Genomic DNA, 14,897 nt, shown 5'->3' with positions numbered 1-14,897 from the left:
TATAATCGTGAATTTATTTTTGTGATTCTTCAATATTTGTGATTGTCCTAGGTAAAAGGTGATGGATGAAGGATGATTTCTAAGTTGTTCATTTGACGTCGATAGGTTTTAATGACGAGGACCGTGGTTCAAACCCTGGTTGGTAAAAAGGAAACTTTAAATATACTTATAAGGTATCAAAATTAAAATCGCTTATCCCTTTACTATCAGATATGAAAAATTTGGCTAGCGTAAAATAACGGATGTGTTTAAAACGCCAGAAAAACGTAATTAAACATAATGTTGCTCTCCAAAGAAAAACGTAATGTTATTCTCCAATTATCACACACGAAAAAAAATATATTTACATTGGTATGGTCGATAAAATATCAAGAAACCTTGAGCTGTAATGCTTAATATAGCTATCAATTAATAAATAAATAAAATACTAATTGAGATAGTAAAATAACCGATTTTTTAAATCATTGTAGATAAATAATATATCAGAGCTGTTCTAGAAATTTTCTTTTTTTTTGTTCATTTCTACAACATATACTACAGCTTACCTACAGGGACCTACAGTTTAACGTGGGCTCCGAACCACGGTCCTCGGCATTAAGTCCGCCGACTGGCGAGTGATCAACTTAGAAATCACCCCAGAAGACATACCCAGCCTGATCACTGGCGCGACTGGGATCATTTTCCTTGTCGGATTTTGCACTCTTGCCTAGGACAATCACAAGTATCAAACAATCACAAACATAAAGTACAACTATACCCCAGCAGAATTCGAGCCCGCAGCTATCGCAACAGTAGAACCGTCCTGTCGTCCTTATCATTGCGCCACCACATTTATCAATTATCAAAAAAAAACTTTGAATAGACTATAAACGTTATATGAAAATATTATTATAGTGAGATAAAATAAAAGAGGTAGCTCAAATAGCTAGTGGCAGTATAATGAAACAACATCTGGAGCATAAGATATTGCCTTACTTCATTTGTTCGTAGAGGAATATCTGAAATTGAAGGTATAGAGTCATCGCCCGTTAGTGTAAAATGTTCTAATAACAGCTTTAATTCATACCACTTGATTGACAATTGAAGATAAAAAAAGGTGTATCGCCGTTTGTTAACAAGCCTCTTTCGTAAAGAGAGTAATTAACGAAATTTAAAAAAAAGCCACATTTGACCAAATAGAAAGTGCGGTTCCACCAAGACAATCCATCGTATCACAAGTCAATGAGAACGATGGCAAAAATCCATGAACTGGGCTTCGAATTACTTCCTGATTCACCGTATTCTTCAGATTTGGTCCCCAGCGACTATTTCCTGTTCTCAGATCTCAAAAGAATACTCGCTGGGAAGAAATTTTCGTCGATTGAAGAGGTGATTGTCGAAACTGAGGCGTATTTTGAAGCAAAGGAAAATCGTACTATAAAAATGGTATCGAAAGGTTGGAAGGGAATTATGTTGAATAAAAATCACTAATTTTGCCAAAAAAATGTGTTTTACTATGGTAGGCTAGGGACTTTTCAATTGACCGATTATGCGAAGTGACTTTGAAGTGCGTAGACTAAAACATCTAACACCATCCGATCTGATCATGTGACACATAGAATTTAGAAGGAGACTAATTAATTAAATTAGTATTTTATATAGGAGATGACTTAATGAAGTGATTTTCTACATGCCATGTATATATAATATAAACATAACAAATACTTATTGAACTATTGAACATTGTGGAAGTACAAGAATAATAAATAGAAAATTGCCAGTTTCTCTCTTATTAGCGAAAGGAAAAAGACGCGCGACAATCGTATTGATACAATATATAAATCGTCATCGTTTATTATTTATTTCTTTCTATCCGGATAATCAGTCCTAACGTCAATCGTCAAAACCATGACGTGTTTCGTTCCAAATATCGTCCCATATCCGGCGACGCTGCCGTGTAACCGCGATCGACGCTACACAAATGATTCAACGAACATCACCAGAACAAACAGTCTCCGTCCAAATCCGTATTTCAACCGAACGCGTGACTACTATCAACTGTCGTCGATAGTACGCTTCGGGTGTTCTTCGTTGGCCATTTTCCGTGGCAAATATGCAGTTCATATTCGCGTGTCTGGTTTGTGTGTTGCTGTCAGCTGACGGTAAGTCTCTCTCTTCACTCATCTTTGAGATGGTACGGTTCCTTTAACAGCATTTCCTTCCGTTTACTCGATGCGTATTAACGAATTAATCGATCGGTTTAACAGTGACGTAACGCGGTTTATCTTCGTTTCCGATTCGTTAAGTCTCTGCCAAGACGTTGAGATAACAGTGTTTTGATCCTTGTCCGAAACTGAATATTTTAAATTAGATCGAAAAGAACTATCAATACAGGTTTCTCGAAATTTAACAATTGTCTGTGTATCAACACAAGAACAACAATCCACTTTTGTACACTATCTGTATAAAAAGACCAGTCTCCTGGGAAGATGTTTTCAGATTAAGTTGGTCATATAGAAACCTCTGGAGAAAATATTTTATTTTGATCGGTCCTTCATGTAAATATATAAATAACTTAACAAATATTACAAAAATAAAAAATATAAGTGTATAAATAAAAAGGTTAAAAACTGAGTGTTCCAAGCTATATAGTTAAAATGTTATTGTTCAGCTTCTCCGTTTTTCATGTTTCTTTAATGCCATCAATTTTATGGGATCCATTAGAGTTCTATCTTCTAGTTTTGTTGTTCTGAAAGCAAGCTTTAAGTGTTTTATTATTAATATTGCATTTATTTGACCCAAAAATATAATGAATACCTAACATAAAATGTTATCTTGAAAATCTGGAAAACATTTATAAACATTTATACAGTCGAATTTCTATGTCTTCTATCATAAAAACATTGAGCAATTATACAGTCTCCTCTATCATACTATACAAACCCAGACCCTGCCAAGTTATCCTTAACCGACTTATGATAGGGCGTTGTAACTTCACCCATCCCCTTTTACAAAGGAGAGACCATCTTCCCCATTGCCCTCGCTGTGATTCTCCTTACTCAGTATGTTATATAACCGAGCTCAACTTCCCTCACTGTTTATCAGACTTGTTCACCTCGAAAAACCTATTTAAACTCCTTAGATTCCTTGAAATCCTTAATCTACAACATGATATCTGATCAGAAATGTTGCTGTCATTTATACCTTCTACAAATTTCTATATGTTTTTAGGCATGCCCCTTTTTACTCTGTTATTTTTATATTATTATATTTTATATACTCCTATTGCAATTGTAACCATATACAGCCACCTTCATTGACACCAAATTATGCATATGTCATGAGACGACAAAAAAATCTTTATTGATTATTATAATTAAAACAGAGTTATTAACTTTATTGATCCAAAAAAGTTTCTAATATGACCGTTAGGTATACGGATATAAGCAAAACATATCGATTTTTTCAATTAAAATAGATATATAGTCTATTCAAAGTTATTTTGTACATACGTCATCTAAATGTGTGACGTCAAAACGTCGCAATGTTGCCATATCAACAGTGAGTTTTAGTTCAGTTTGGCTTTGACATACAACAAAATTCTAATCTAAATAAAATAATTAACCAAAAATGTTATCAAATATAATTTATTTTAATATTATAGTACATTTAAAAACTACAGTTAATTATACAACCACAATAGTTTATAAGTTAGAGTTATAACCTCTAATCACTAATGCTTTCAAGAATTTTGCATATGTCAACCGGACGACTTTGACAGGCTTATTCATTGACGTGTTCGAACCAATCAAATAGCATCGCGTCTCTTTTCATCTAGAATAAACTGAGAAGGAAAATATTGTCTGATTCTGAAACGAATTTATAAATTGCGACAGGCAATGAATTAAACATCTTGATGTCTTTTGTACATATTAACGTATGTACCAAAAAATTTTGAATGGACTATAGCTATTAATTAATACGAAACATGTATACAAACACAATATATACTTTAACCACACTTCTTGGAAATGTCACTTGGGTTAGATTTGTACAAATAATAAGAAAATAAAAATAAACCATTTTTTGTGAGAAATAATAATCTATGTTAGCTGCGTTAAACATTTTGGTATCTAACAGGCCAAACAAAACATGTCTGTGAATTAATGGAGTATCCTAGCCCAAAGGCTCCCACAAAGTTCTTCTCGTTTCTTTTTAAAAGTTCCATTTGTTTTCTGCTGTCTCTACTACATTTTATACACGAAATCAACATTTGTGAACTTTGAAGAATTCAAAGATTCACCATTTCTTACCCCGCTCATTAATGTTAACAGCTGCTTATAATCTATTTACTGTTGTCTCAATATTGTAACTAGAAAACAATGCAATTAAAAACTTTACTTTGTAGGATAGAAAAATGTAGAATTAAAACATTACAATTAAAATAGAGTTATTAACTTTTGTTAAACTTATTATATATTAGTTAACTCTTGTTAAACCCTATAACGTTTCTTATTATTTATTATAGTTCTGTATGTAGAAAATTGTTTTAGATTAAAATAAATGTAGCTATTAATTTATACGATGATTTAACGTTTTGATATTAGCTGATGTTAGCCACAGTTTTTCGAAAAATTACGTGGATTACATTTATACGACTTAAATAAATAGAACATACCAAACCAAACCAAACCAAATTTTTGTGACAAATACTAAAGTCACTGCATTAAATTTTAAACAGCGGGCTTGGTTGGTGCAGTGGTAAAGGCGATAGGACGGTCCTCTTGCTGCTGCGATAGTGGCGAGTTCGAATCCTGCCGGAGAATGGTCGTAAACTTATGCTTTGCTTTTATCCCACGCTTGACAAATAACGATTACGAACAAAACTGTCAGTTGTTTATTCAAAAAATGATTGCAGAACATTAAATAGTGCACTACCCCTTCTAAAATTTTTAATAACAAACAATCTTGGAGACACGTTGAATGAGACTAGACAACTATGAGAAATGGTAACAGCTCCCATCACAAAATCAGAGGCCGAAAGGTGTTTCACAACACTAAAGTGAATTAAAACGTTTCTCTGAAATTAAATGGCCGCACATTGTTTAACAGTTTTTTCCATGCTATCTATTGGAAAACAATTTGTCTCCAAAATAGACAATTTTAATGACAAAGTGACTACCAGAAAAGAACTTAGGATGAAATTAATTCATAAAAAATAGATTTTTTTTTCGTAAAAATTACAGAAAATTTTTAAAATGTTTATCAATCGTAAAGTATATATTTGCACATATTTTCAAATACTAAAAAATAAAATAATAATCTATGCTGAAGAAAACATATACTTGGTTTGGAAATTACGACATGATAATGAACCCAAACACAACCAAAACAAATAGAGCTGATAAACGAAATTTCACAAACTTTAATTAAGAAATTAATTAAACCAATGTCTCACAGATATCGGGTAAGTAATAAAAAATAAATGTTTGATAACCAAATAGTAGAATGTAAAATTATTTTTGATAAATATTTGTTATTTATCCTACATTAAATATCCTCTATACTTCTATTGATCCACTAAGAAATATAGGCAAAATTGATAGCACAAATATTATGATTGTTTATGTTACACTAGGTGTGAAGCAAAAATAGCTGATGATCAGAATTTAGTAGTAGTAAATAGATAGTGACTCTGTACAACAGAAACAGTGAACAGAGAAAGATGCACAGTTGGATACCATAGAAACTTACAAATTACTAAAAAAAAATAGAAAATTAACAGAGATATGAAGCAATATAAAGAACAAACAACTAAACAGCTGTCGAATTAGTTCAAGAATTCTTTATTGGATGCAGAGAAATTCACCAGTACTATTGACAAAAGAAAATTTCGACAAAATCAAGAAAATAAAAAAGACAAGAAGTAAAATAAATAATACAAATAATAAAAAATATGAATACAATTTGAAGAAGGAATGGAGACTCACAAATTGAGATGGAGATGGAGATGGGCGAAAAGCCACATTTTTATAAAACTTTATAAGATTGCAGAAGAGAAATATAGAGTAATTATAGATGCGTAAAAGGTAGAAACGTAGACATACAAAGAAAAGATAAAATAATAAAGGAGTATTGATAGAAATATTTTCTTGGGAGATGAGAAGAATTGGAAGAATAATTTGTCCACTGAACCACAAGATATATCGAGCAACAATAAGATAAAATAAGAGCACACAGAAGATATAGATTGAACAAAAATATATATGTAATAAAATTTATTATACCAATTATATTATTTATATACCAATACATCATTATACTGCTAAGCCTAGGCGGGCTAAGACAATGCGAAAGTTTGGTAGTAATTGGTAAGAAAAGTTGGCAGTAGCTTTTGCAGATGATATAATGATAACAACTCATAGGCCAGAATACCTACAGAAAATATAAAACAGATTGAATATGTTACGACATATGTTACGTTAACATTCGTTTACCAACCCTGGGTATTACCAAGGGAAGATAGAAGCAGCAGAAATGAAATACCCCAGAAGAGCTAGGAGTATAAAGAAGGTGAACAGGATGAGAAGTATAGAAGTAAGAAAATACCATCATATTGAATATATAGAAAGTTGATAAGGACACTTACAGAAGACAGAAGAGCATATGGGTAACAAGGCCGGAGAAAAATCAAGGGGCGAGTTTTTTTTTTTTTTTATTACTCTTCGTGAGTCCACAATCTGCCCTATTGGCAATAAGTATTTCTTATGTCTATATTATATATACATGGCATGTAGAAAATCACTTCATTAAGCAATCTTCTGTATAAAATATTATCTTAATTAATTAGACTTATTCTAATGCTTATTCTAAACTCTACATATGTCCAGTAATCAGATCAGGTGGTGTTAAACGTTTTAGTCTACGCACTTCACTATCACGTCGCATATTTAGCTGATTAGCGAGTACATTGGGATGCACTGACACTCTTTCGAAGTACTTCACACAAACACGTTGGATTACACTCGTTATAGGTTCTAGAGGAATATCGCGTTGTATCACTTTATTTGAAATATAGTACGGAGCATCAACAACGGCACGCAACACCTTATTTTGGAACCGTTGAATGATGGATATATTAGATTTGCTAGCGGTACCCCATAGTTGAATTCCATATGTCCAAATGGGCTTGAGTATAGACTCATACAGCAATACCTTGTTATCTAATGATAACTTGGATTTGCGCCCAATGAGCCAATACATTTGATATAATTTTAGTCCTAGTTGTTTCCGTTTAGAGAGTATGTGCTTCTTCCAAGTTAGGCGTCGATCTAAATGCATACCAAGATATTTAACATGCTCTGCTTGGGGGAGTTGACGATGATTGATATTTACTGGTGGACATGTTCTTCTACGCAGGGTAAACGTTATATGCGTGGATTTTGATTCATTGGCTTTAATGCGCCATGTCTTCAACCATAATTGTATTTGCTCCAGGTGGGTTTGTAGGTTTATTGATGCTGTGACTGGATCTTCATGGGATGCTAAGATTGCTGTATCGTCTGCATATGTTGCCACAGTAGTTATTTTTGTGGTGGGCAGATCAGCCGTATACAGAAGATACAGTACTGGACCCAGTACACTACCTTGCGGAACTCCTGAATATATGGGATTTAATTCGGTATGTTCATCGCCTTGATTTACAATAAAATGTCTGTCAGTGAGATACGATTTTAGTAGCTGATAGTCCGGATGAGGGAGAAGTTTCTTTAGTTTAACCTGCAAGCCCGTATGCCATACTTTGTCAAAAGCCTGAGATATGTCTAGGAAAGCAGCCGAACAATATCTTTTGGCATTTAGGTCAGCGTTTATTTGGTTTACAAGTCTATGCACTTGTTCTATAGTCCCATGCTTATTGCGAAAGCCAAACTGATGTTCTGGAATAATTTTTCTTTTTTCTATTATATAGTTTAGTTTTTTTATGTATAATTTCTCGAAAACTTTCGAGATTATTGGTAATAAACTTATAGGTCGGTAGGAGGTCACATCTTCTGGTATTTTTCCTGGTTTAAGTATCATTAATATTTTAGCTACTTTCCAGATACTAGGGAAGTAATTAATTCGTAGCATAGCATTAAAAATATATGTTAATAGTTTTATAGCCTTTTCTGATAGTTCTTTTAAAATATTGCCAGTAATTAAGTCATAACCAGGAGCTTTTTTAATATTAATCTCTCTCATTATTGTATGTTTAACTTTTTTGACCGTTAATTTCTCGTGCGGTAAATCCATTTGAAATGGCGAATCGAGAAAGCTAGTAATTTTATTTTCGTCATCTTTATGTAGCTGAGACTGGAAAGGTTTAAAAACATTTTTTAAGTGTTTTGAGAAAATGTCGGCCTTCTCTTTATTGCTTCTCGCCCAATTATTTTCGCTTGTTTTAATAGGTGGGTTATGCTGCTGGGATCTCCTAAGCTTTTTTGTTGCTTTCCACAACGAATAGTCTGTAGCCTCAGTTGATGTCAAGTTTTCTAGGTATTCTTGAATGCCTTGGTTTTGTTCAATTTGGATTAGATCTCTCAGCTCTTTTATGGCCCTATTAAATTTTCTTTTATTCTCTTCAGTCCTTTGCTGTTGCCAATTTCGTCGTAACTTTCTTTTTTCTGCTATCTTTTTCTGTATTGTACATGATATATGTGTATTTTTTCTTGGAAATGTTTCACTGTTGGGAGTCGCGGAATATGCTGCCTCCTGTATATTTTTTGTAAGATTTATTGCTGCTATTTCTATATCCATTTCAGTTTGTAACGGTAAGTTTAGAGAGATATTTTGGTCTAAGTTTTCTCTAAATGAGGGCCAGTTAGTTCTATTATTGCACAGCGAAGGGGGTTTATCTTTGATGGTAATTTTTGAAGAAATTGTTACTATTATTGGTGAATGATCAGAAGACAGGTCGAAACATGATTCTGCCTGACACTTTTTTGGATCAATATTTTTTGTAATACAGAAATCTATTGTATCTGGTTTTTTATTTCTGTCTGAAGGCCAATATGTTGGTTCACCAGTAGAGATATGTTGTAAGTTATCTTTCCTTATGGCTTTGAGCAGTTCTCTACCTTTTGAGGTTATTATTCTTGAACCCCACATTAAATGTTTTGCATTATAATCTCCTCCTGCTATAAATCTATTACCTAGCGTACTGAAGAATTCTTGAAATTGTTCTGCCTTGTTGTTATGTTTGGGTGGGCAATAAATCGCAGAAATTGTTAATGGTCCATGGGCTTCCTCTATGGTTATACTGGTGGCTTGCAGGTAGTCTTTGCGGAATTTTTCTTTTTCGAAATGCTTTATATCATCTCGAATTATTATGGCTGTACCTCCATGTGCTTTATCATCAGGGTGATTTGTATGATAAAGCTTATATTTAGGAACTTTCAGATAATTCTTGTCCGTAAAGTGTGTTTCGAAAACCATCATAACGTCAATATTTTGTTCATTTACGAACATTTTTAGTTCCCTGGCGTTTTGTTGGAGCCCATTGGCATTCCAGACGGCGATTTTGTAGCTATTGGTTTCAGGCATTAGGCAAGTTTGCTTACGACGGTTGTGAGTAGATCAAGCATCGTACTCATTTGATTCATTAGTTTGGCCATCATATTTTCTAATCTTGAGATGTTGCTAGTTTCAGTAGGTTGAGATATTGTCTCTCGTTTTTGTGCTGAACCATTTTCAACTATTTGGGCATAAGTTATGTCTGGTTGACTTGTTCTGGTGGGTAGTGGTAGATTGGTAGTAGTGGATTGTTTTTGTTGATGTCTTTTTTCCCTTAAGGTAGGATAGAGTTTCTGCTGTAGTTGCTTGTGAACTACGCAACCCTTGTAGTTCGCTGGATGATTTCCGTTACAGTTAACACATTTCACTTTTTCATGGCGAACTTTACGAGTACAATCTCCTGTCTTATGTTCTCCTGCACATTTTACGCATCTATATAATTTGCGACAGTAAGTCTTTGTGTGCCCGTGCGCTTGACACCTTGTGCATTGTGGTATACTTCTTTTTATATGTGGTGGTTCGCATTTAATAATATTATTTTCCAATTTGGTGATTTCATACATCGCCTTATTATTTCCATTAGGTTTTATGTCTATATAAAACATAGGCAGAGGTTTTTTTGTCGTGTGATGTCGTATATTGTGAATATTTACGACCTCGTGGCCTTTTTCAGCTAGTGCTACCTTGATGGTGTTAAAGTCCGTCCCGTGATGTAATCCTTTTAATACGAATTTAAATGTTCTCTCGGATTTTGGCCTGAATGTATGGTATTGGGTGTTTCTTTCATCTAATTCTTTTATAAGAACTTTAAAGTGATCCGCTTCGTACAATTGGATTTTAATTGTTTCATAGCTCACTGTTTTAATTGTGTAGTTCGTAGTAATGGTTTTCAATAAATCATGGATGTTTTTTATTATTCCTACCTTATAGACTGTTATTGGTGGTGGTTTGGGAACAACTTTTTCAGGGCTTGGTTGTATGTTCTCTTCAATTTCTTCCGACAGGTTGCTAAAACTGTTTTTTGTCTCTATCGGTTTCTGCAACCAATAGTCACTGATTCTTGTTTGTTTCCTCGCGACTTCTTCTTCTGGACTTCTCAATCGTTTTTTGTTAATGACTGTAGTCCATTCTGATGGTGGAGTTTGCGTTATTGCTGTTTGTTCTAATCTTATATCAAAGTGTGCAGGTGATTTGGTTGAATCGCTATGGTTTGCCATTTTTTAATTTTTAATATTTTATTTAATTTACTTCCAGAGGATAAAAAAAATAAAATAAATACATTGTTTATTTCACGCACTTCATTTTTCACTTACGTTATTTTAGCACTAGTTTTTTACTGTAAATACTATAAATGAATTTCAAAAGGACTGTTGTAAAATAAGATGAAATAATTTTAAACACTAATAAAAATGAGATGCAGTCCTTTTGTCTGGTCACGTAAACACGTATTCACTACACTTTAGGTCCACTGAGAGACGGATAGCCGCATCTGTTATGCGTTTTTAACACTCTATTAAATAACCGTAATAAAATACTGGGTTTTTTTTAAAGAAAGGTATCTTTTTATAGCTTGGACCGTATTGAAAATACGTCTTCACCCTACGAAGATTGGAACTGAACTGGAATGAATGTATTAGAGATATGCTTCAGAGAAGAAGAAAATTCTCGGTCGAAGCAAAAAGACTAAAGCTAAAGAGATAACAGGAATAATGTAAAACATAACACATGTATACCATTATGCGGTACGAGAGATATTTTTTTAAATTATATATAATTAATTATTATAATAACACATATATTAAAATACTTCTTTAAATAATAACAATGTGAACGAAGGCAAATGACAAACCAGGTGTATCCGAAAGTCACTTCCGTTTTTTCTTTCGGGGAAGAAAAAACTACATAATTTTAAAGAAATCATCTTGCCCATCTTTCAGGCAATTTATGAATGCTATGCCAAAGAAACTATTGGTCCTTTGAGCAAAACGATAAATTCAGCCATTTACTAACTTATCTCAAAGTGCTGCTCTGTAAGCACGTGTCCCATTGAGGCGAAAATGTAATAGTTCAGCGGGGCATGGTCTAAAGAGATGGGCAGGTGCGATAATAAGTCCCATCCATATACCTTTCATTGAACAGTTCTGCTTTATGAGACGGTGACGCGTTATCGTGCTATAAAATAACTTTACCGTGTCTTCGAGCCCATCCTGGGCGTTTTTCGGTCAATGCATGGTTCAAATTGATCATTTGTTGGCGGTAGTGCTCACCATTAACTATTTCATCAGTTTTCAATCAATAGTTCGTAATAGAGGACCACTCTGACCCACCAAATACAGAGAATTGTCTTGCGACCAAAACATTTTGGCCATGAAGTCGATCGGCCGGCTTAATTTTCATTTTCTGGATGTCTGCATTTCTCGTAATCGCTCGCTAATCGTTTCTTGGGTCACATTTAACGCCTCTTCCAATTGTTTTTGAGTGGTGTAACGAGTAAGCAGTTCAGCCACACTGACACAACCAATCCAAAACAGAATGGTTTCATTATTATTATTATTTTTAAATCATCAAAGCTATATCACTTAATTCGAAATTATTTACACATATAGTTACAATATCAGAACCCCATGACTCATGTTTTACTTTTGTTTCAATGAAACATTAATTTTTGTTATGTTAAATCGTCATCTAAGTTAAGGTTTAAATATTTGATTGTTTTTTTACGATATTCGTAGAAGTTTTATGAACTGTTTTCGAATTGAACGATATTATTTTATTTTCATAAATTACTAGAAACACAATTACGTTTATTTATCTTACTACGTCATTGTCCTTTTCATGAATTTATGTTGTTTGTTATGCCTCGGGGACGGTGTTTCCCACTATTGGCATTGCAACATCATCAACAAATATGGTTTAATTAATAGCTTTTATTATAATATTACGCATATAATACTTATAGCATATTTTTTTTGATTGTAGAAATAGATGTCTTGTTTATCTCTGAATATTTGAGCTGTGGCGTAACAGGTCAATTGAAAAGTCCCCGACCTGACACATAAATGGCGCTATTAGAATGATATTGATATGTTTTTTAGTTAGCCCTAACTCTCAAAAGATGCGTAAATTTGGCAGCTGTCGGATCATTTGTTTGTGAATTGTAGCATTTTGAGTGAAACAACTTCTATTATTGTGAAAAAAATGGATAAAAGGGATTTCGCGTGTTGATAAATTATTGCTTTTTGAAGGGAGAAAATACAGTTTAAGCAAAAACTTGGCTTGATGCCGAGTTTCCGGACACTGCCCCAGGAAAATCAACCATCAAGAATTGGTATACTAAGTTTAGACGTGATGGAATTAACACGGTGAACAAAGGAACAAAGACGGTGAACGCAGTGGACGCCCAAAAGACGTTGTTACCGACGAAAACATTAAAAAATCCACAAAATGATCCACGAATATATGGGTATGAGAAAGTTCTGTGTGAAAGTGGGTGCCGCGCGAGCTCACTTTCGGCCAAAAACATCGACGAGTTGATGATTTAGAGCAGTGTTTGGAGATGATGAAGGGTAATAAACCTGAGTTTTTGCATCGATATGTGAGAAGGGATAAAACATGGCACCATCATTTCATTCCGAAGTCCAATCGACAGTCATCCGAGTGGACTACACACGATGAACCACACGTTTGACGGACGAAATCGCCGAAAAACGGCAGCATTTGAAGAAAAAGAAAGTGCTACTTCACCAAAAGAATACACGATGTCACGTAAGTCAAGTCAGTGAAAACGATGGCAAAAATCCATGAATTTTATTTCGAATTGCTTTCTCATCCACCATATTCTCCAGATCTGGCCGCCAGCCTTTTCCTGTTTTCAGATTTCAAAAAAATGCTGACTGGCAAGAAATTTTCGTCGAATGAAGAGGTGATCGAGCGAAACTGAGGCCTATTTTGAAGCAAAGGACAAATCGTACTACAAAAATTGTATCGAAAAGTTGGAAAGTTGGACTTGAGGGATTATGTTGAATAAAAAAAAACTAATTTTGCCAAAAAATATGTTTTACTATAGTATGCCGGGGACTATTCAATTGACCTGTTATTATTTTAAAGAAATGTCCCAGGTGTTCTTCAGTTCTTCTCTTAGATTGATTTTCTTCATTTGGTTGCTTGGTATTATGCGTTACATTGGATAAAGCTTAATAAAATCAGCAAGTATGCAGTGTTATGATTTAATACAAACGTCATTTTGTTCTACCGATTTTAAACTTGAAAATATACCAAATTACATTACGTCAAAATAAGATTTAAATCGCATTGGTCGCAAGATCTATCCTGAATGTATCCCTGAACTAAGCTTATAAACTCTCGCTTAACCGATTAATATACATATAGCTTATTAAACAACTTCTATATTTATTTCAGCATCATGTTTCCTTTTACCGGATACCAGTTTCCCAACGCACTACACCATCAAGTTCCAACCGGACCTCGACACCAATTTCTTCGTAGGACAAGTCAACATAACCTTAAACACTACCATTACATTGCCCAAAATAACTCTACACTCGAGTTTGTTGAATATATCGCAAAGTTTACTCGATGGTCTACCAGCTACTGCCACCACAACAATCAACGACTTCTTGGAGGTTGTCTTAGATAGCGGGGACGAGTTGCAACCAGGGGAACACGATCTCTTCATACAGTTCCGGGGAACTTATGGCGAGTTTGGACTGGGAAAAGTCCAGTACACTGAAGGTAATAGCACAGGGTAGGTTTCAACGATACCTTTATGACGATGTAAACTAAAAGATGGATTTGCAGGGTGCTCATAGTAAACGAGTTCGAACCAATTGGTGCTAGGAAAGCGTTTCCTTGCTTTGATGAACCTCATTTCAAAGCAACGTTTCATATAATCTTGGTTGCTCCTAATAGCTCGTATTTCGCTGTGTCCAATATGCCACAAATAGTAAGTATTGTTGTTATGAATAAGTAATTCTGTTTTTAAGTTAGGTTAAGTGCTTCTCGTTTTTCTCGTTCAATAATTCAATTTAGTGTATCAAGTTCAGATTAATATTTAAAAAATAACCTAAAGGTATAAACGCTTAACTACAGGGTATGCACAAAACAATATGAACACGTACTGCCAGTACCGGTATTGAAAGACCATTTATTTTTAAAACATCTGCATTTCTTTGTAGAATATTTGAATAGTGTACAACAGAATGTTGTGCCATTCTTATGACATAACATTCTAGCTGGCCAGCTTCTTCAATGATGTTGGAGGTGAAAATCCAATCCTCATTCTCTGTTTTAAAAAAACTCCCCATAACTGTTCAATAGTATTGAGATCTGGCGACTGTACTGGCCAA

The 14,897-nt window shown here is 34.1% G+C and overlaps 1 protein-coding gene across 1 annotated transcript in view; it reads left to right on the top strand.

Moving 5' to 3' along the window:
• The first annotated feature begins 1,760 nt into the window (after positions 1-1,760).
• The window catches only part of LOC143200251 (aminopeptidase N), a 35,373-nt gene continuing 22,236 nt past the window's right edge, over positions 1,761-14,897 (top strand). The window contains exons 1-3 of the mRNA XM_076410670.1: positions 1,761-2,141; positions 13,951-14,296; positions 14,350-14,494. Of these exons, the coding sequence (XP_076266785.1) occupies positions 2,093-2,141; positions 13,951-14,296; positions 14,350-14,494 (540 nt within the window). The 5' untranslated portion in view covers positions 1,761-2,092. The remainder of the gene's footprint in view (positions 2,142-13,950; positions 14,297-14,349; positions 14,495-14,897) is intronic.

The sequence above is a fragment of the Rhynchophorus ferrugineus genome, unplaced genomic scaffold, assembly GCF_030347505.1.
Source record: "Rhynchophorus ferrugineus isolate W39M unplaced genomic scaffold, kcgeb_rfMv2 rfM7, whole genome shotgun sequence".
Taxonomy (NCBI): domain Eukaryota; kingdom Metazoa; phylum Arthropoda; class Insecta; order Coleoptera; family Curculionidae; genus Rhynchophorus; species Rhynchophorus ferrugineus.
The sequence above is the reverse complement of the archived record's forward strand: the minus strand, read 5'-3'. Positions and strand labels throughout refer to the sequence as shown.